At 43.8% G+C, this 22325-nt stretch overlaps 2 protein-coding genes across 3 annotated transcripts in view; one reads left to right on the top strand and one right to left on the bottom strand.

Moving 5' to 3' along the window:
* The window catches only part of Lmbrd2 (LMBR1 domain containing 2), a 53260-nt gene extending 48962 nt beyond the window's left edge, over positions 1–4298 (bottom strand). The window contains exon 1 of one of the 2 annotated variants that reach the window (XM_023712025.1): positions 4103–4298. The gene's annotated coding sequence lies outside the window, so the exon portion shown is untranslated. Of the gene's footprint in view, positions 1–1685; positions 1747–4102 lie in introns of those variants that run through there. The other variant, XM_023712027.1, reaches the window with a different exon arrangement.
* A 170-nt stretch (positions 4299–4468) lies between these two features.
* Skp2 (S-phase kinase associated protein 2) overlaps positions 4469–22325 on the top strand; it is a 30259-nt gene continuing 12402 nt past the window's right edge. Inside the window, 6 exon segments of the mRNA XM_012514278.2 lie at positions 4469–4648; positions 5175–5446; positions 16183–16294; positions 18845–18988; positions 20819–20953; positions 22231–22322. Of these exon segments, the coding sequence (XP_012369732.2) occupies positions 4605–4648; positions 5175–5446; positions 16183–16294; positions 18845–18988; positions 20819–20953; positions 22231–22322 (799 nt within the window). The 5' untranslated portion in view covers positions 4469–4604.

Genomic DNA, 22325 nt, shown 5'->3' with positions numbered 1-22325 from the left:
AAATACTATGCCTTAGCAAACTTAGGCTCCAGGCCCCAACGCCACTTCATAATTATGTAATTTTTATATAATGTAGGCTGTTAAAGGACACAACCACCTTAGATGGGTTGCTATGATCAAATAATACAGGGTAGGCATTTCTCACAGTGTAAATCTCTAGTACCTGCTAGTTGCCTCACTGGTCCCACAGCATACATTTATTCCTAGTCTGTTCTCTGTCTCAAAAAAAAAAAAAAAAAAACCTGTGACTAGAAATCAGTTGTTTGTTACTTCTCACTCTCTGTGGTTCCAACAGTCTGGACCCACCATCACTGCTATGTGAAAATGGCATATAGGTTCATAGAAACTGTTTCCTATGCTTCTCTGAACAAATTAGGATTATCTTTCTCAGTCTGCAAGGTTGCCTAAACATCACTTCATGTTTCTTTGGAGAAACAGAACACATCTCAGAACGATGTCAAGAGGATTCTAATGGCATACAGAAAGAGAATGTCATTACATGCTAATGGCATGTAGAAAGAAAATGTCATTCTTCTAGGTACATAATTAAAACACAGATGGACTGTCACAAGGCCATTTGCTGAAGTATAATCATCTGTAGCTTTATAAAAACTATTAAGTACAAAAGCAAAAATATGCCTCTGACCACAATAGTTGACTAATACTACTCTTCAAATACTAAAACGTTTAGGGAGAAAGTAAAGATCATACTAAAATTTGGAGGCAAATCCAAATTCAGGTCCAGGTGATTAGAAAAGACAGGGAAGGACACTGGGGAGATAGCTCAGCAGTCTAAGTGCCTATCAGGCAAGTGCAAGGACCTCGGTTTGACCCCCAGTATCACATGCCATGCCAACCACTGAAACTGGGTGTGGCAGCATATGTCTGTAATCCCAGTGCTGGCAAGGCTGAGACAGGATTGCTACAAATCCAAACTGCATAGCAATACCCTGTACTAAATAAAAATTAAAAAAAAATTTTTTTTAACAAGAAAAGACAGGAAAGCCAGGAAGGGAGGCATGTCCCTACAATCCCAGTTACTCAAGAGGCTGAGGCAAAAGGATTTCAATTTTGAGGCCAGCTGTGGTGTGTTAGTCACCTTTCCTACTGCTGGTACAAAATATCTGACACTTGTCACTTAAAGGAGGAGGGGGTTAATTTGGCTTACAGTTTCAGAGGTTTAATTCTATGGTCAGGCAGTCCCCAAGCAAAGACATCATGGTAGAAACACATGGCAGAGGAAAGCTGCCCAACTCAAAGCCTCTGGGAAACAGGAAGCAGGGGAAGAGCCCAAAAGGATGAGACAGAGACCAGATTTAGTCCCTAAAATTATATTTCTTGCCAAATCCAGAAGGCATCTCTCAGGCCAATCAATTTGATGATCAAGATTAACAGTCATGCATGACAATTTATCAAAACCCTGTCTCAAAATAAAATTTAATTTAATTTTGTTTTAAAAGGACTGGGTATACAGGTCAGTGGTACAGCACTTGCCTAGCCTGTGTGAGGCCCTGGTTCAAGTCCTACAAAGCAAAGAAAAAAAAAAAAAATCAGCAGCAGGGTGCTACAGCTATCAAAAGATGGCATTAAGATTATAGCAGAGAAAAGTTGATTTTTCTCAAAATCAAAATGTCAATTCATTCTATCAAATTTTAGTGCCTGATATGTAGGTAGACATATTGTACCTTCAAAATATCAGTTCCATGATCTTAAACATTTAAAAACCAACTTGGTTTTTTTTCCAGTCATCAAGATATTACTCAATATTATTTTCAAATGTCTTTATAATAGTTTTATAATCAGTTTGTTAAAGTTCCTGAATTGGAGTTCTCTTTCTTGAGTATCTTCTAGCTGCTATTAGTTCTTTGAAGAAAACTTCAGAGGGTAAGATTATTTTGGAATTTGAGGAATTCCAATGTTTAAAAGGAGAAAGATAGCAAGAACTGCTAGCACTGATGAAAACACAGCAAAAACCTGACAAAAGTATTAACAAAACCAAACATTTCTAAACTGAAAAAGTTCCAGTAAGGACCTAGTGATTAGAGTTATTGTTAACTTACATAATTATCTTTACTCAAATATGTGACAAAATAAGGGCAAAGTAAACAATAAAATAATAGGTTAAAAAAAAAAAAAAAAAACTAGGAGACAACTCAAGATCCTAGTAATGAAAACAAAAAGAACCAGAACTAGAACTGAATAATAAAAAGTCAAATGTACGTCTTCTAAACAATCATTATCCTCATCTTTAAGGTTTCAGATATAAAGAGAGTCCAGTTTAGGTTACAGAGTACCACAAGGAACTATCCCTCTCATTTAAAAATGAAAGAAAGTCATTCAGTTTTTGAAATCACTTAAGAGCCGAGTTGGCAAACCAACTATTTTAAAGAATGACTTGTTTAACACACAATTAAACTTTTCACTTTACATGTAATATTGCCACTACTGGGGCTGGTGAGATGGCTCAGTGGTCTAAAGCACTTACTTAGAACAAGCTTAGCTAAAGCACAGGGACCGTGGTTCAATCCCCCAGCACCACATGCCAGCCAGCCCCCGCCCCCTGGTGGGCAGAGCTGGCCACACACACACACACACACACACACAAATAAAAATATCTTGCCACTACTTGATGTAGGCTAAATGCATGACTATAATCTACAGAGAAGTAGAAAACACACAAATTAGTACTTCTCAGTTCTTGTCCTTTCTATCACAGAGCATTAAATTGAACTAAAAATTTGCTTTAATCAAGGGAAATAACTGAATTTGATTAGCAGATGAAAACTTTTTGCTATGAAATTGTCCTCATCCTTTTGTCTGCTGAGCTAAGTAACATAAGGGGAAAAAATCTAAAGTTTTAAGATTTTCTTCATGCTATGATTGAACTAAGGTAAAAAGCACAATACTCTTCTATATAAATAGAATCCCCTTGTCATATTCGATTCTCAAAAATGAGATTACTACCGTATACATACACAATGGGGAGCTGCATTTTAAAATATCTGTAATATGTTAACATTAGTTTAATGAATCTTGAACTCAGTCTAGTATTCTTGGCCTCACTTCACTTAAAATTAATGTATTAACAAGTGTATTTACACCAATCATTACTTTCAAGAGTAAACTAAAGGTACAGAATTCCTTCCTTTGCTAAATGGTAGCTACTTTCCAAGCCACTAAGCTTGAAAGCAGCACACATGGGGGCAAGGGAGATTTAATTAGTGGAAAGCGAATTAAGTTTGTTTTCAAAGCAACACAAGCGTATATCATACAGCATACTGAATTAATATTCTGATACGTTTGTGATGAAGCAGGCTTATTCCTGAACATTATAAATCTTCGTTTTTATTAGGGTTAAAATTTGGCTTCCTTCCCTCTCCCGGTTTTCCCACGGTCGCAGTTTCACACTTTGCACTGTGGATTCCGCATGGTCATCTGTGCCTGGAATATGGCATGCTCCCTACTCCAAAGACCCCTAAACTCTTCCAATCAGAAATAAGCTAAATGCAGCTAGCTCGTAGGGGGCCAAGCAACGGACTCCGTCGCTCGAGCCTGTACTTCCGAACGGCACTGCTGGCGGCCTCAAGCTCGCCCAGTAAAGCCCTTTGCAAACTGTTATCCTATTTATTCCTCTGCTAGCAGGTACGAGGCTTGTCAAAGCTGCCGGAGGATACGCAGCCTTCCTACCACTGCACGCAGGAACCACTGCGGTCTCCAGCTCCCACCAAAATTAAACCACGGCTTCTCCCTGAACCGCGCTTTACTTCACAATAGGCGTTCACACGCATTGTCTCTTTTTATCCTCACTTGGAGCCGGGGAGACGTGCGTCGTTGTTGGGCCAATTTTACAGATGTGGAAGGGGCCGTCCTCCGACGCAGAGCCTAGGCGGCCTCTCCCCGAGGAGGGCGGCGTTACGGCAAAGGCGCCAGCAGGTGTGAAGGCGTGCTCCGCCCGGCTCGCCGCCTTTCACCTGACCCGAAGGCTGAGGCTGGGTGGGCCTCGCGGCGGCCGCTCACTCCCCCGGACTCCCCTCTATCCCCGCCAGCGCTCCGCCGGGACCCCGACCGCAACGCGCCTCACACGCGCCCCCCTCGGGCTCACCGTCCGATCTCGCCAGACAGCGTCTGGAAGGGACCGGTAAGCTCCGCGTACGCCACAGCCGTCCAGGGTCTGAGACCCACACTCAGGGGAGACGGCGGAGGCTGTCACCAGAAGGCCTCCCGGCTCCCTAGAAAAGAAATCCGTCCAGTCAAGCAGCTGACATTTCCCAGTCAATAGGAGTCCCGCCTACTTCCGTCTCCCCGCCTACCCCGCGCTCAGTCGAGCCCCGCACCGCGGGGAGTTGTGGGTATCTGGAAGGCGGGCAAAGATGCTTGAGCCGGAAGTAGGAGCAGCCAGTCGCACGGCCAGAGGAACTACAATTCCCAGAAGGCTGCGGGTTCAGAAGGCGGCCTTAGGGAGAGCGGGTCTGGGAGCTCCGCGCGCGCTGCAGGAATGGAACGTTGCTACATTTCCCGGGTCTGACTGCTAGAGGCTAAAGTTGCACGCTGGGAGCTGCTGCGCGCCAAAGCGGGAATCCGGGAGGCGGGCAGTTCTCCAATTAATGCACGTATTTAAAACTCCGGACCTGGTGGACGCCATGCACAGGTAAGTCGATTGCAAAGAGGTTAGACCATGGATGGATCTGCTCAATTCTATTAGGCCGCGAATATTGCTGCCTGCTAAGATTTTTACTAATGCTGTTAAGTGAAAAATTTGCTTATTCCCGTGGGGGATGTGTGGATGGCTGGATGCTTCCGTTCTGGCGTCAGATGCAATTTAATTAGGTTTCCCTAATTGGGTATTGCTGTTACGGTTTACAATCACCGTCTGACTCCTTTCCTTGTTCCCTCCAAGGGAAGAAAGTCTTGAGGCCAGCGAAATCCTAAATCAGACTTGTTTCTTTTCTTTCTTCCTTTCTTTCTTTCTTTCTTTCTTTCTTTCTTTCTTTCTTTCTTTCTTTTCCCTTTTATTCTTGGGAATTAGCAGTAGGCATGTAAAGATATAATTCTGTTAGCTGCGGTTAAAGTTACCTACAAAGCATAACTTGCTGCTTTTTTCATGCCTACCCTGAAATTATTTAGGGTTTTTTTTTTTTTCAAAAGAAAGGGGATGATATTGTGCCCTTCCACAGGAAGCACCTCCAGGAGATTCCAGACCAGAATAGCAACGTTACCACCAGTTTCACATGGGGCTGGGACTCCAGCAAGACCTCTGAACTGTTGTCAGGCATGGGGGTCTCCGCCCTTGAGAAAGAGGAGGTGGACAGTGAGAACATCCCTGAGGAATTGCTCTCAAACCTGGGCCTCCCACAGAGCCCCCCGCGGAAAAGGCTGAAGAGCAAAGGAAATGATAAAGATTTTGTGATCATCCGCAGGCCTAGGCTCAATCGAGAGAACTTTCCAGGTAACGTATGAGCATAAAGTTGTTAGTTTTGTAAGGGGCGGATCGAACTACTTTGTTGGTAAACCTTTGTTAGAGGATCTTTAGGATGGATTGCTTTTAAAATCGCCCAGTTTAAAAGTGATTTTCCAATGAAATGGAGCCAGCCATCGTTGAAGTCCACCGTGGTTATGTAAGTCTTTACCTTCTGGTGTGCAGTCAACTTGAAACTTTTAACCCGTGAGAAAACATTCGTGTCTTTTCCTTAGGAGGGAATCTAGCGGCCCAAAGTGCAGCTCAGGGCCACTGATAAATGGGGACATAAACAATGCTCTGCTTAAAGGATTCTTTTTGTTTATACTCTGCTGCTTTGAACCCCTGAGTGAGCTTTCTGTTCTACTCACGCTGTCAGTGGGCTGCAAAAACAGATCTTAGTCTAAGTCGCCAGGCCCACTCTCAAATGAGCTTCTTTTGGGATGTTCTGTCTTACTGGGGCATTATCTGCTCTGTCACCTAACCCAAAAATGTAAGTCAGAAGACCCCAATGTCTAATCGTTCTGCAACATCTGATCAGTCAGCATATCTTTCCTTCTTATCTAGTAAATATTTCTGAAAGCCCTCATCTCTTGCCTAAACTATTGTAATAGACTCATAATAATTTCAGCCTTCTTTACCCCAGGATCATCCTCCACAGTTAGAATTGTCTAAAATGTAGCTAGACTTCACCACATGTTATCTTTCCTAATAGCTTCTCAAACCCTGGCTTTCTTAAGCAGATGAATGAGCACCTTCTGAATGGATCAGAACCACGGAGTACTCAAAGTCCTAGGGTCCCACAAGCATGGCTTGACATGCATTGACTTGATCAGTTTTTCTTGCTAGTAAGTATTTAAAAAAGTATTTCAGCAAATATTTGCTGAGTGCATTCTGTTTGTTAGGCATTGTGCTAGGTGATGAAGGTACACCAGTGAACCAAATGTAAACATTTCTACTTTCATGGAATTTCCATTCTAAAGAGAAAATTCAATCAACACAATGAGTAGGATGTTTTATGTCGAATGTAAGAACATAATACTAAGTGCTATGGCTAAACATAAAAATAAAGTAACTCAGAAGGGAGTTGGAGTCCTGGGATGAGAGGGTAGATAAGATTTAAACAGAGCTTTGAGAGAAAGCCTGACAGTGGCCTTTAAGGCAAACAGGAGACTAGAGGTTGTGCCATACTCTTATCTTGGAGAAACGAGCTCCAAGCAAAAGGAGCAGCCTTTATTCTGAGAGCCTTAGGGAAAGAATGACCTGTTTACCAGGGGAGCTACAGGCCAGGACTGGAATGGGAAAGGTGAAGGAGAGGGAAGTGCAGCAAGAGGTGGTCTTAAGCAGAGCTCTGCTATTATCTGACTGAGCCTTTTAAGAGGGGACACTGCTGTGCTAATGTGAAACGTTAGGGAGTAGAGGAAAGAAGTTTGGAAGCTTGTTAAGAGATATGTGAGGACAACACAGTTAGGAGGTGGTTGAAATTGTGTGTAGATACAATCAGAGGCTGAAATTTGGTAATGGTAAACAAATTATTAAAAAATGAAGTCTTGACTGGGAAGATAGCTCAGCATTCTAAGCGCCTGCCTGGCAAGCACAAGGGCCTGGGTTCAATCCACGATACCGCATGCCCTGCTGGCCCCAAAGCCAGGCATGGTGGCACACAGTTGTAAACTCTCCCCTGCTGGGGAGGTTGAGACCAGAAGATCACTATAAGTGAGTCTAAACTGCATAGACAGACCCTATATGAAATAAATAAATTAATTAAAATTTTTTTAAAAATTTTAATGAAGTCTTCTAGATCCAAGGTAAACAAGTATATCTCTTAAGTTTTCCCCTCTGGCTTCTTCTGTGGAAGGGTTTATGGGTTGGTTGGTTGGTTGGTTGTTTTTAAAAAAAAATTGCTTCCTTCTCCCTTTCTATAGAAAAGCTACTTCTGCTCTCTTTCTATAGAAAAGATGCTGGTCAAGTTGCACCAGGGTAGTCTATATGAAGAACGAATCAGAAAAGCAGTAGAGAATTGGGAGGTCAGGCAAATCTGAATTTGATGTGCCCACCTCTTTACCCACTTCGGAAAGTTCTCTGAGCATCCGCCCTCATCATAGTTTCTTTACGTATGAAGATGAAGTGAGGTTACGTAAACTTCTTAGTGTGCTGCTGATACATGACACTCCTCAAGTAAACCCAGTTAATATTAGTCAAGAGGCCATATGCCAGTATGCCTGGCTAGAACTCTTTTTCTTTATTTTTCTTTCTTTCTTTATTTATTTATTTATTGGTAATAAAAAGCAAACTCACAGCCTTGCGTTTGCCAGGCAGGTGCTTGTGCTGCTGAGCTTTCTCCCCAGCCCTAAAGTTGAGAAGGATTTTTTTTTTGGCTGGCTCAGGCTGCCTTGAGGGCAGGTCTGCTAAGGCATGTGGAGCTGGGGATCCAACTGTGGTCCCCTGGGCCTGACTGGGTTTGCCCAAGCAGGCGCTTAAACAACTAAGCCAAACCCATAAGCTCCTCTTTAAAAAAAATTTTTTTTTTTTTTTTTTTGTGGAATTGGGGATTGAACTCAGGCCCTTGCACTTCCCAGGGAAGCGCTTATTCCACTGAGCCATCTCCCCAGCCCCTTAAAAATTTTTAATGCCAGTACTATTTTCAATATCTGGAACACAGCACTGACAATTTGGTGTTTCAAAGCAGGTATGGTGAAAGACACTTCTGTGAAAATGAACAGATTGCAGTTAACTTGTCCTGTATCAGTGTTCTTTGACATAAAGTGTAATTCCTGTGTGTCCTTCCACATTCATACATACACAAATGTAAATAAAAAAGGCTTTTCTTTAAAGCAAGGCAGTGTGGGAACCAGATGGAAATATAGGGAATTTGTTTATCCTAGAAATTTGCAAATCAAGTTGGAGAGAAAAAAAACCGTAAGAGCAGCTAGCTCATCCCAGGAAATACATGACTGCTACTAAAACCACCAACAGAGGAGTAGCTCAGCCGGTGAGTGTCGTGGGGTGAGTGTCGTGGGGCAGCGGTGGCAAACCTATAGCCCGCATGCCTCATTAAGCTGTTTGTGTATTTGAAAGCTCTAAGAGGTTTGACGGTATTGTTCTACAGGGTCAGAGAGAGAGATTCTCTTGTACAGAAGTGATTGAGTTCCCATTCAGAGAGATAATGGACCATCTTCCTTACACTGAGTAAAAATGGAAGTTCCAACATTTTTTTAAGCTAAGAAAGAAGTCCAGGAGCGAAAAGTAACAGGAGACAGAAAATAGTATTATACATTTGTATGTGCATGAACTTACATACATGTAGTTTGATTAATTGTTGTAGATGGAGGCAAGGGGGTAGGCAGCTGGTGTAGAAAATTCCTGCTAGCTTTCCAGAAGCCTAGGCCTTCCATGGAGCTACATCCTCATTCCAGGAAGTTTTGCCTCCAGTTGTCAGGACAGGTGGCTGATAGCTCTGCCAGGATTAGGGGAGGACAGGACAGGCCTGCACACATAGAGATCTGATTCCTAGCTTGGGGTGTGAGTTTTTGTTAGTTGTCTGCTAAGCAGTCTTTCCCATTAAGCCTCAACCCAGTCTCATATCTGGCAGCAAAATCTTTTATCTGTTTATTTTGGAAGATTAGAGCTCTGGGGCCTGCTGTACTTGCACAGGTCTGATTTGCACTGGGGTGAATGAGTGGAAGGTTTTGGGAAGACACAGCCTAGCCTGGAAGCCACTAACGTGCACAAAGGAGACAATCAGATTTTATTTATGGTCATTAAATGCCTGTTCCCTGCCCTTTAAACAGGTGATGGCCTTGAAAATGTGGTTGAATTAATGTGTTGATCAGCTCTTCCATGGCTGTTAGACTGCTTGAAATTCCAGACCCTGGAAAGGTTCTCAGAGTGCAGACTGAAGTTCAGAGTCTATCAGAATCCCCAAGGGAACTTGTGCAAAGTGCAAGATTCCTGAGATTCTCATCTGACAGCTCTGGGAGGCCTGGGAGCCTGTTTTAATACCCTGGGTCATACATTTTTCACGCAACTTTGTTAACGAGTAACAATATGTATTTCATATTATAATCCTTGATGTGTGTTGGAGGTGAGAGTTTCCCAAAACTTTTTCCCCTTCCAAAGATATTGCTAGTCAAATTTACTAAATTGATTTCATGATGATCCAGTTTTGTGGGAGACTTTCTGGGACTCTTGTATTCATCTCTGTGTGTTTCAGTTTCCTGTCGTTCATTCGCTGATTGATTCATTCATTTTAGCAAATATTTATCAAGTGCCATTCTTGGGATTGGGAATACAACATTGAACATGAGCAAAACTCTATGTTGCGGTCATAGAGTTTATATCCCTACTTTATTCCCCAAGTTTCAATTTCTGTTGGTTCCTTTTATCCCCAGGGTTGAGTAAATTTTTCATAGAACTAAGAGTTGTGAGGCTAGGGGTTACAATGGGGATCCTACTTCATTTTGCTATGTTTTGTTTTCTTCTGTTTGTTTGTTTGTTTGTTTTGGGGGGGCAGAACCAGGGATTGAACTCAGGCCCTTGCGCTTTCACAGGAAAGCGCTTATTCTACTGAGCCATCTCCCTGGCCCCAATTCCGTTTTGTCTTAGCCAAAATATATTAAAAGCTAGCGCCATCTCATGTTTTCTCTTTATTTTTCCTGGGAAATGGAAGAACTCACTAGGAAGGCAAAATAGGCAAAATAGTTCCCCAGAAAAGTGTCACTATTTGAAACAAGCCAGGAAAAGCAATTGTGAAGTGAACCCCTAAAGAAGGAAAGAGTGGAACAGCCTCAGTGCCACATTATTGGATGGCCGAAAAAGAACAATTTTAAAAGTAAAGTTTGGGATACTAGGAATACTCAGATTTTTAATCTGAGTATGAGTTCTGAGAAATAAATAGGTAACATAAGCTGAATTATCTGTATTACAATGATCAAATGCGTAGAAAACTCTCCTATGAACTACTCTTTCCAGAGGAATTTGCAAGGCACAGGTGGTGATGGGTTACAGTCTTGGAAAGTTGGGTTTCCACCCGAAGAGGAATTGGAAGCAGTGGTGGGAGTGGGTTATCACCAGCAAACAGGTTTTAGCGTTTTCAGGCTCTGAAGCATCCCTTATGACGGTCTGTGCTTTTGAAGACCGAAGACTTGAAGCTTTATCATCGTTTGCTTTTGTGCAGGGCTGCTGTGCAGCCTTGATGGGTTTAGCAAAAGCAAGCGAAGCCTCCGGATATTCCTTTCCTCTCGGCAAGCAGACCAGGCAGCAACATAGTCAAGAATCCAGGAAACAGATGGCTGATGTTTTGAGAATTAAATATGGCACGTAAAATTAGATTAAGCATGTCACAGCCTAGATGCCAGCCATTAGAACAGCTATTAAAGAAAAGTTCTGCCCCATCTTCTGGGAAAGCGGCCAATTCCAGTCTGCTGTACCCCCACCCTAGGCTGCTAGGATGGGGAGTTGTCCTGTGGTCAGCAAGAGTAGAACCTCAGGTACTTGGCTTTTATCTAAGACTTTTATCCATGGTCCTTCCACTTCATGGTGAACCCATCTGAGCCTCTCAGCATCAATATTTAACACTGTCTTCCCTCTACTACCGATTGGTTACTCTTTTCAAAGCAAGTCTGGTTTAATTCTCGCTTTTTCTAAACTTAGCATAGATTTCCTTAGCATATGATGGAGCAGAGAGCCTGCTTTGAATTGAGACCTGGGTTTGAGTTCTTACTCTGCCATGTGCCACTCATATGACCTTGTCCCTTTTATCAGTTGCAGCTTCTTTGACCCTCCCACCCCGCACCTGTCACCCGTGCTGGCGTACTACCAAGGTATCAGCACTGTGCACTGGATCATTGTCTTCAGCCTCACCTCTCTTACACCGAGGATGCTGTGCCAATCCTTTATAGATACTGCACCCCAGCACCAGTGCCCCTGCCCCTGGGCAAGTCATGACACTTCCACTTCTTATGACTCTGCACCTTTGCCTTGCAGCAGGGAAGTTTGGAAACTCAAAGCTGTCTTTTGCTGAATTACCTAGTAGTTGATGAAGTTACTTAAGTCCACTAAAATATTTCCTCATCTGTAAAACAGGAATAATAATGCTAGTATACAGGTTGTTGCTAAGATTAGCATCTGAGACTTTTTAGGGTTCCTTGTGGTTGCCAGTTTTAATTGGTAGGCTGTGTATTTATTTATTAGTTCATTTCCCAGTGGGGCCACTGGGCAGGAACTCTGGGTTAATCCAACTCGCACTGTTAGTGCTTCAGTCAAGCACCCACAAGTGCTCTAGTGGAAAGTGGATTCATAGGCTAACCTTTTCATCTCACAAGTGAGGAAACTGATCCTAGAGGCCAGCCATCCTCCTAATGTATCAAGTAAAGCCTGACGTGCTTCTCCAGAATGTCAGTCATTCCTTTGTAAATGATCACTTGAGTAGTTTCTAGTGTTCAGTGGTAGGCTCTGCCCTAGACACTCAGCATTTGTGATTATTGGAGGGTTAGGCTGGCACACTAGAAGTATGCATATTTACTATGTGTGATGAGCAGAAGGCGTAAGGTAGTTAGCAAATGTTTAGCAAGTGCCAATTATGTGTCAGGTACTGGCTTAGGTGTGCAAGCTTGGACATAGGACTTTGGTGGTAATATCAGGGAGTACTGCTGGGAGAAAGTGACATTTCAGCTGAAATCTGAGGATGACTGGGGTTGGGCAGGTAGAAAGGAAAGGGGCAACACAGAGCCCACCCGGCCTGGCCGCTTCTCTTGCACAACTCTTCGGCTAGGTTTGCTGGCCTCTGCATTCATCGCTGTCAGACTTTTCTCCTTAACACTGTCTTATTTCCTATTATTCTCCTGTTTGTTCTTGATTCCCTGTATAAAAGAGGAACTGACCTAATTGTTGGTGTGTTTTGTTGACCTTACTTGCTTTGCATTTCACAGCGAGCTTTCCTAGTTTCTTTTCCCAGCCATCTTTAGTGGGCACTGTGGGTGCCCCATCCAGAGCGCTTGAAGCTCACCATCCCTCGAATGCCAGAGGCTTTCTGCACATAGATATGACTCCACGCTCGAGGGTTTTTCTCTGGGCAGGGAATGCTGGGGTGTTACGTTCTGTACCCAGCCAAGCAGCACCCGTGTCGTTGTGTGGGACAGCTCTGGTGCACGTTCCAGATGGTTTCCTCAAATCCCTAGAAAATTTGAAGCCACTGACCTTGGTTTCCTCGAATCCCTAGAAAATTTGAAGCCACTGACCTTAATGGTAATCTGCTCATGCACATACCCTGGGTTGGCTTCCTTCCCTCCCTTGCCTGTCCTCTTCACTTCTTCCTGTACTTCCTGGCATTACTTTCAAAAGGAACTTGATGTCAAACCTTCAGCTTCTGCTTTTGAAGATCTCAAGTTTGGGTAAACTCGAAACCCTGCTTATTCCTTGAATTTTAGCTCATTGGAGAAAGATTAAAGCGGCACTGAAATGAAAAGATTTTTATAAAAGGAAAATATACAGATTTAGTGGGGGAAGGAGAGGAATAGAAATGAGAAAGTTGATTGCCCACTGCTATGTTAGGTTGTTGCCCTTGTGACAAATGGCCTGAGAAAAACAACTTCGAGGAGAAGAGCTTTGTTTGGACCCCTGGTTGCAGTCTGTGGTTGGCTGGCTCCATTGTCTTAGGTCTGTGGCAAGCCCGAACCGTCATGGCAGAGGCAAGCTGATCACCTCCTGGCAGCCAGGAAGCAGTGACAGAAGGCAAAGAATCCAGGAGGGGGAGGCCAGAGAAAAGATGTGGTCCCCAGAGGTCCTGCCTCTGGCTGCCTTTCTCTGGGCCCCACTCCTAACAGCCCATTCAGCTATGAGCTCAGTGGATTAATCCATGTATGGGTTTAACACTTTCATGATCCAATCAGTTGTCAAAGTCCAACTGGCCCTCGGGAACAGTTAAGATCCAGAGTGTAGTGGCAGCTACTTTACTTGTTACTTAATCCTCCTTCAGACATCGTTTAACACGCACATCATCGTACAGCTATGTGAGATAAATCTGTTTATCCTCGCTGCTGCAAAGGAAAACAGGCCCAGAGAGATGGAGTAACTTGCTGAAATTCACACACTTGGGGGCAGCATAGCTGGGATTCCTACCAAAGCTGAGCTTGCTCCGCAGTTCAGTAGTTTACAGACTGGCTGAGGGCTCTGCATACCTGCTAGCAGGGCGGCTGTATGCATCATAGTAAATTTTCAACCTATTGGAGTCAAACTATGTAAAGATGTGACTTTTTTTTTTTTTTTTGGCAGATCAACTGCTAGAATCTTGCCTGTATATGTAAGAGGCAGGAGAAGTCAGAAAAGGAGACATTTGAGAAAAGCTTTTCTTTTGACTTTTTCTTATTTGTTGAGCAGGCAGGAACTGGTTCGAGCACCTTTGTCCTCCATCCACATTGACAGTGGAAGAACTTGAGCAGCTACAGAAAGGTTATAACCCTGAGAAACCTCACTGCAACCTCCAGCTATCTTCGCAGTTTGAGGCCCAAGACTGAGTGGATAATCTCCCTTCATTCTTCTGCTCATACCTTTCAGGACTTCAGTCATTGCTTTAATTTTGTTCTCTAAAGAAGAGACAGGCAGGCTAGGGAGATAGCTCGGTGGTCTAAGAGTCTGCCTGGCAAGTGTAAGGACCTGGGTTTGATTCCCAGTGCTGCATCCCATACTAGCCCGAAACCCTGGGTACTTGGTGGCACACACCTGTAACCCCAGCACTACGGAGGCTGAGACAGGAGTTTCACTCTGAGTCTAAGCAGTGCAGCAAGTTCTTATATCAAATAAATAAATAAATGATTAAAAAAAGAGACAGAGAGACATTGATTGAGCAACTGCTCATCTCCTGCTCATTCTTCAGTAGAGGGTACCACATGCTCAGTAAATACATAAACAGATGACTGGGTTAGACTTTGAGCTAGCTCCTTGAAGTACGAAGAATGTTAAGAAAAAGAATAGTCCTCAGAACTTGTGGGCTAGTAGGAGCTGAGGATCAGGAAATAGTGAGATCATAGCACAAAAGAAGTCCTTGCTGATCCCATGCAGACATTCTAGGAGTTGGGGCTTTACGAGCCATTTGAGTTTAAATAGAGAGTAGCAGTGGGGAGCACGGGGCACAGAGGAGGCACTGAGACAGGAAGCAGATGATTCAATCGAAGAGCTATGGAATGCCTCAAGTGGCTGGAATCCATTTCCAGATAAGGAGCCTAGAAAAAATGCCTTGAGTCCTGGCATGAAGGCTTTGAACTCCGAGCTGGCAGCACAGACTGGCGTATTTTGGAGCTCCTTTGGAAAGTTCTAGTGGAGGGAAGGGTGTGATTGTCTTGGGAAACCTGTGGGGACACTGCTCGGGGCAGCTGCTGTCATGTTTGTCACCATCCTGATGCCGCGCATTATGCCTCCCGTCCCTGTGTGGTTCGCAGTATAGTGTAGATGGTCTATAGACGCTGGTGTTTTTAAACTAGGTTTGCGGGAAAAGGTTATCACTCTAGTTAGACAGTCAGGTGGAGGCAGAGAGACTAGAAAAGCAGGTTGTGAACTCATCAACACCAGTGTTTCGTTGGTGCCTACCCATTGACTTGGCCGCTTATTGTCCTGATCTTGTGGGCTTTTCTTGTGTGTATTCATAGGCGAGAGATTAGTACTTGTTGAATAGCTACTTAAGACTCGGTATTGTAAGACTAGGAAAAGTGGTCTTCCTGCATCCACCTTTCTACCCCTCCAGTCTGTCCTGAACACAATACCCAGCCAGAGTGATCATTTTAGAACTCCAGTGAAATCCTGTCACTTGGCTCAGAATGCTGTAGTTGTTCACGTGAGAGCCCACCAGCGCCCTTATCGCGCACAGGAAGCCTCCGTGAGCCTGCTGCTCCTGCCTTCCTGTGCCCCTCAGTGCCAGCCTCCTTGCCGTTCCTGCAGGCAGACATGCGTGCCCTGCACCTAGAACACACTCTCTGTACTCAACAGTTCACTCTCTTAGTGGCTTCAAGCCTCTGCTTAGTGGCCACTGTCTCCGAAGGCCTCCCTGACCACGGTTCAGACGTGGTTACCAGCCCCTAAACGCTCCATTCCCTCCCTTGCCTTGCTGAATTGGCTGTGTCCCGTCCTGCACTGTTTCTCGAATGTGAATGTCTGTCCTCCCTCACTGGCATGTTTGCCTCGTGAAGGTGAAATACTTGTCTGTCATAATGTTTGCTGCTCTTCCCTGCATACGTGAAGCAGTACTCCTGGCCACTGTAGTAGGGTCCCAGTTCATATTTGGGGAATTAACGGACTGCACCCTTGTGCTGCTGCTCCGTGAGGTGCGTGGACTTCAGTGTGCTTCCTGTACCCCTGAAAGGAGAGGGAGGAAGGCTTTGAGTCCACCCCAGTCGGGAACAAGGCCTTTCTTGTGACCCAAACTATCACAGTACTCTGATGGGCTGGAAGCTTGCTCTCTGGCCCCATTAATGTCCCCCCCTTGGCTGGCTGGTTTTGAAGGGAAGAATGATAAGAAAAGTACTCTTGGTTTTCTCTCTTCTTGCTATTAAGAAAATGAGGGACTCATTTCAGGGTGTGTAAACAGTGGTTTGGACAGCAAAGGAAACGTGACAATGAGACATTCAGTTGGTGTCAACCGCCCCTTTAGGCTAAACGTTATGTACCCTTTACATGCTAGCAAAGACGCACAGGCCTGACAGAGGAGATCAGTGCCAGGAAATTTTGTCTCTACCTAGGTGTTTCCTGGGACTCCCTCCCAGATGAGCTTCTCCTGGGGATTTTTTCCTGTCTCTGTCTCCCCGAGTTGCTGAGAGTCTCCAGTGTCTGTAGGAGGTGGTACCGCCTTGCGTAAGTACTGTTCACCCCTTTGGGTGGAGGGGGGGAAGCTTGTATATCCACTGCAGTATGGTAAAGCTGGTAAAGCTTAAACACACACACACACACACAGAGGCATGTATGTATGTGTGGATATAGCAGCCCTAAGCAGACTAACTATCTTCCTTAATTAGGATCCTCACCTCACAGCAGAAGAGAGGTGTTTGCTGAGGTATAAACACCTCCCATTCCTGACAGCCTCATTGTCCCACATCCATTTCAGCACCTGTGTTAGCCAGGCACTGTGCTTAGAGTGGAGGGAGTTCTGGGTGGCTGTGAAGACAGCTGTGTCCCCCTGGGGCCCAGTGGGCGAGAAGCCAGGGTTCTGGTCTCAGACCCCTGTGTAAGCTCAGCCCCTCCCACATAGGCCCTGCATGACCTGAGCAAATTCGTGACACTTCTGACCTCAGTCCTGTTGAAATGTAGACAACAGCAACTTCCATGCAGGGAGGTTACAGGACGCAGTATAAAGATACTGGAGTAGGTGCCTGGCTCAGAGGTGTGGTGAGCACCAGGAAAAGGCGAAGGTGTTCTTTGCTTGTATTTTGAAGTGCTTTTTTTAAATATGGCTGGTGAGCTGGAACAGTAATAAGCCTGATGCAAGGAAAACAAATCTTTTTTTTTTCCTTTTTATATGGCACTTAAGATGGAGCACAGGGCTGGTGTATGCCAGACGTACTGTGAGCCACACATATGGCCCAAAAACTGCTTTTAAATTGGAATTCTTTTGCCAGCTCCACCTCCTCTCAGCTCTACCTTATACCCTGGTCATTTTTGCTTCCTTTGGAGACCTTCCTTCTGACATCTCGCTCCACAGATCTAGATGTCCCTCAGGCCAAAGGAGCCCCTTGCCATGGCTGTGCTGGAAATAAGGCAGTATAGCGATCTGCTGGAGTGGGCTGTTTGTTTGCTTAGAAGACAGATTTGCACACCTAGAATGCAAGTGTCAGCTGAGTTGTCCTTATTGCCACCAAAGAATCCCCAGTTTATTTCCTTTATCCACCAGCTGTGTATCTGTCCCCTCATGAAGAGTCTGTTTACTTTTTTTTAAATGTTATTTATATTTAAGGAATGCATGATGTTTTGATGTACATTCAGTAAAATATTTACCAAAGCATAGTAACATACCCCCCATTTCACATAGCTGCCCTTTTGGTTAGAAAAACATCTAAAATATATTCTTTTAGCAAAAAATCCCTAATACAGTGCAATACTATTAATTAACAGTGCTCACATAACGCAATAGGTCAGAAGACTGGGCGGTGCTGTATGTCTGCTCTTTTGCACGCCGTGCTCCACATCTCCCTCAGCGAGTCCACTACTGTTCATTTTAGTGCCGTAAATGTCAGTTATAACTACGTGCCAGGGACTGTTAGCATTCAACGTTCCACCCAGTGGGAAGTGATAGCATTTCTGTTATCTCATTTTTATGGATGAAGATATTGCAGAGGCAAGCAGTAAAGCAGGAACCTAAGGTCTGGCCAGCTCTGCAGCTTAACCATAACTGATGATGTGCGACTGAGGATTCAGATAACTCCTGAATACATTTTACTGTGTATGGCAAAGATATATATATTTCAAAACTTTCCCAGATTGTCCTGGAATGCTGGGTAAGCTGCTGTTTGCCTTCTAAAAGGCTTAAAGTAAGGCATGAGATTTGAGATAGCCCGGGCATGACCTGGTATGATTTTCTCACAAGTTGATCTTGGTCTGGGCAAGAAACTACAAGAGTGCCGACTGTTGAGGATGTCATATGTATAGTCAATCTTTTCAGTAATAGGAGTCAAATCACATCCTGATACTTTTTAGCAAAATTATTTTAAATTTCAACTGTAGATAGTAGAAGACCCTGCTGCTCAGTACTTTTTTAGAACTTCCTTCTACTTTAGCAACACTGTCCATAATCTGATTACTTTTCCTGGTTCCTTTCACATTAATTCACACATGCATACAGACACACACATACATGAATACATGTATAAGGATGTGATGTAAGGTACTACAAAGCAGAGTCGCACCATGACTCAGTTTTCCTAGGACATGTCTCTAACAGGTATATCCTATAATAGTACTAGATTTTCTTCCCTCAGTTTTATTGGCATAATATTTTTGATAATTGAGATCTAGCCATGCTTAACAAGAATGGCAAGTAGGATTGCTTAGGGAAGTTTTGAACCCACTCACCTAGTACTAATTAATGAAGCAATTTGAATAGTCAATTTTAAGCTTGTTGTGTTGAATCAGATTCTAGAATTTTGTTCTCCAATTCTGGAACATCAGCGGTCCTAATTTTAGTACTGAACCAGCTAAATTGGAAACAGGTAAAAAGAAGGATATTTGTTCATGTTATGATCCCACATGAGAAGGAGCATAGTTGATTACGTAGGCTACCTGAAAACCAAAGTTTCCTTAGAAGTTTCCTTCAAGGATATTAAGCAGCTGTGTCCTCCGCGGTAATGAGCTCGAAGGCCTCCAGGATTCACTGTAACTGACTTACCAGGTCCAGCCCCTCTTCTCTTCTAGGTTTGATGAGTCTCTTTGGCAGACTCTAGACCTCTCAGGTAGAAATCTGCACCCAGATGGGACTGGTCGGCTGCTGTCTCGAGGAGTGGTTGCCTTCCGCTGCTCACGATCCTTTATGGACCAACCTTTGGTTGAAACTTTCAGGTACAAAAGAAAAATCCTTGGAAAAGACTTTACTTAAATATTGAGACAGAAACAGATCAAAATTTCTTTTATTCATGGTCTAAGTCAGGTCATCTGTACAGTGTGGGGTGTTAATTGTGTGTCGCACTGTGTGGCCCACAGGTTGAACATGGCACAATTTCTTTTAATCTTTCCTTATTTATTTGGTACAGGGTGTTGCTACCCAGCTCAGACTCATAGTGATCCTCCTGTCTCAGCATCCCCAGCACTGGGATTACAGGTGTGCGCCATCACACCTGGTTTCACCACACCTGGTTTCAGGGCCTGCAATACTGGGAATCGAACCTGGGTCCTTGCACTTGCCAGGCAGGCGCGTAGACTGCCGGACTATCTCCCCAGCCCCATGGCACGATTTTTAATGCCACTGTTCTCATTGTATTTCAGGATTACTTTTGAGCTCTTCTCCAGATCAAAGATGTTCACTGAAGGGGGCTAGAGGCGTGGCTCAGTGTTAGAGCACTGCCCTGGCATGCACGAGACCCTTAGCTCAAGCCCTAGCACTGTCCCCTTCCCCACGGTTCATGTAGCCCCTTGGGTTGGGTCCTCAGCAATGGGAAGTATGAATCTTACAAAGTAAAAAGGGCAGAACACTCATACACTCATTGGCAGGTAAGGGCTGCCCACTCCTTTCCTTATAATTTAGAAAGTGGGAGGTATATAGTTCGGGCTTTCTGCCCTGTCGTGGACAGAACTGCAACCTGAAAAAAACCCTCTTTGTCTTTGTTTGATAGACTTTTGAGAAACTGTTTGTCTGACGCTGATAATTATACACACTTAAGGTTTACTGCTAAATCATGTTTCAGCAGACTACTGAAAAGAAAAATAAGCTGAAGACAGCACAGTTAAGGGCAAAACAAAACATCTCTCTCTGCTATAGGACTTTTTCCCTTCTTTCCATTATCAAAACCTCCTCTTCCTCTGTTTTGTCTACTGCCAAGGTTGGTCCCTCTTTGTCTCCTTTACGCATGTTATTTCTTTGATCATATCACTGTTTATTACTTCTGCTTTTCTTTTAATGTCCACACTGTTGGTGGACAAGCTGTGTCCTGTATACCTACCATTTTACTTAGCACTCTCCTGCCTTTAGCTGTAGCTCAGCCTTCTCTTTCAAAATCATGTTTCTAATTGCCTTAAAACTTATCCCTGGGTTTTATCCAAATCAGTGTTACCATATCTAAAATTAAACGTGATTTCCCCTTAAAATTTGGGGCTGGGGAGATAGCTCAGCAGTCTAAGCACCTGCTTGGCAAGCACAAGGTCCCAAGTTTGATCCTCAGTACTGCATGCCATGCCGGCCCCAGAACCAGGTGTAGTACATGCTTGTAATCCCAGCGTTGGCAAGGCTGAGACAGGAATATTACTGAGTCCAAACTACATAGTAAGATGAGTCCAAACTGCATAGCAAGACCCTATATCAAAAAAAAAAACTTGTTCCTCCACTGTCTCCTACTTTAGTAAATAGCACCACTGCCTACTCACTCACCCCCACCAGAAATATGGAGTCGTTCTAGGCTCTATATCCTTGTATGTACTGTACCTAGAACTGTATTGATGGCAACGTATGTATGTGGCCAAAATCCTCTCAAATTGTAAAAAAACACTGAGCATGGGAATGGAAATCAGCTGGTAGCAATTTGTTTTGTTTTATGACCAGAACTATGTTCAATACTCAGAATGTGTATTAATGGTCTTATTTATGACTCACCACTCATTTGAAAAGACGTAGTAGTCAGATTTGACTTGAACAGCTGAGGCACCTCATAGAGCCTCTTTCTTTTCTTCTGTGTGCAGCCCTTTCCGAGTACAGCACATGGACCTGTCAAACTCTGTTATAAATGTGAATACCCTCCATGGCCTTCTGTCTCACTGCACCAAGCTGCAGAACCTAAGCCTGGAAGGCCTACAGCTTTCAGATCCCATTGTCAAGTAAGTACCAACCAGGGGGTGTTACAGAGGCGGCTGTTCCGCGTGTTAACTTCGTTCTGTGCAACTAGGGTACCATTCTGTCCATGTCCAGATAAACAAAGAGAATATCCCATTTCCAGCTCCTACAAAACTCTCCAGCATTCACTGGGAGACACCAAAAGTTTGGGCGCTAGCTATGTCCCAGGCCCTGTGCTAGGTACTAGAAATAAAAAGGTGATCGTGCACCGTGTGTGCCTTACTCATGCATGAGGCAGATAATTATAGTGCCCTGTGTTTGTCAAATGCACTGGTGATTATGTGGCAACACACAGGAAGGGCTAATTAAATTACAGAGGGCAGCCTTAGAGGCAGTGACTCAGGAGTTGGGTATTTAAAAACAGTCAGATAGGAGATCTGTGAGTGACAGGTCAGAGGAAGCAGCCTAAGTAAAGCTGTTTGGTTCCAGACTCTTAAGTAAAGTTAAAGTTGCTGATGCAACAGACTCAGGAAAGGGAGCGACAAGAAGAAAAGCAGATGGGCTACTGTGCCGGGCTTTTGCCAGATGAGGAGAGGGGCTCTAAAGTTAGGACACTAAAGTGTTCACTCAGGTAAAGAAAGATGAAACCTGATGTAAGACTAGCTAGTACCTTCTGTCCCACACTTACTGTGTGCCTTACATTAAGTTCTTTAGGTGTATTCCCATTTAGTTCTAACAGCAGCCCCTTTTTACAGAAGTGAATTTGGGGTGGCTGGATGACTTGTCCAGAGTCACACAGGTGGTCACCTCAAGTTTTGCATGGCATTACAATATGTTTCCAGAACTCCAGAATAATGGCTCTTAATCACTAAGTTTCCCTACATAGGCTATTTAGGAGGATAGCAGAGGAGACAGCAAATTTAAGAAATGTGTAAAGGGATGAGCCTCCTAACTTCACAAACAAGTTTATAAGCTGATTCTAGTAATGGTTGAAAGAGATACATGTTTATTGCACTGATTTGCTTTTAATTTAAAAAAATGCATTGATGAGTGTTTCTTGTGCTGGGTTGTGCTAAGTTCTTTATCACATTATATGCTTACTGTCCGTGTCCCTACCACGAAGATACTCCTGTTGCCATTTTACAGATGAGTCAACTGAAACACCCTGCTTGGTGTCACAGAAATGGCGTAATGTGAATTTTAAACTTGTATCTAACTCAGAAGGCCTCTTAATTACAGTTACAGCCTGCTTTCCTCCAAATGCTATTGGTTGAATAAGAGTGCTTATCAGTATTCCTGTACCTTTTTTTTTTTTTTCTAGTAATCTTGCACAAAACTCAAATTTAGTGCGACTAAACCTTTGTGGGTGTTCTGGATTTTCCGAATCTGCCCTGAAGACTTTGCTGAGCAGCTGTT

The sequence above is a fragment of the Octodon degus genome, unplaced genomic scaffold (genome assembly GCF_000260255.1).
Source record: "Octodon degus isolate 3935 unplaced genomic scaffold, OctDeg1.0 scaffold00002, whole genome shotgun sequence".
In the NCBI taxonomy this organism is placed as follows: Eukaryota; Metazoa; Chordata; class Mammalia; order Rodentia; family Octodontidae; genus Octodon; species Octodon degus.
This window is presented reverse-complemented; position numbering and strand designations above follow the sequence as displayed.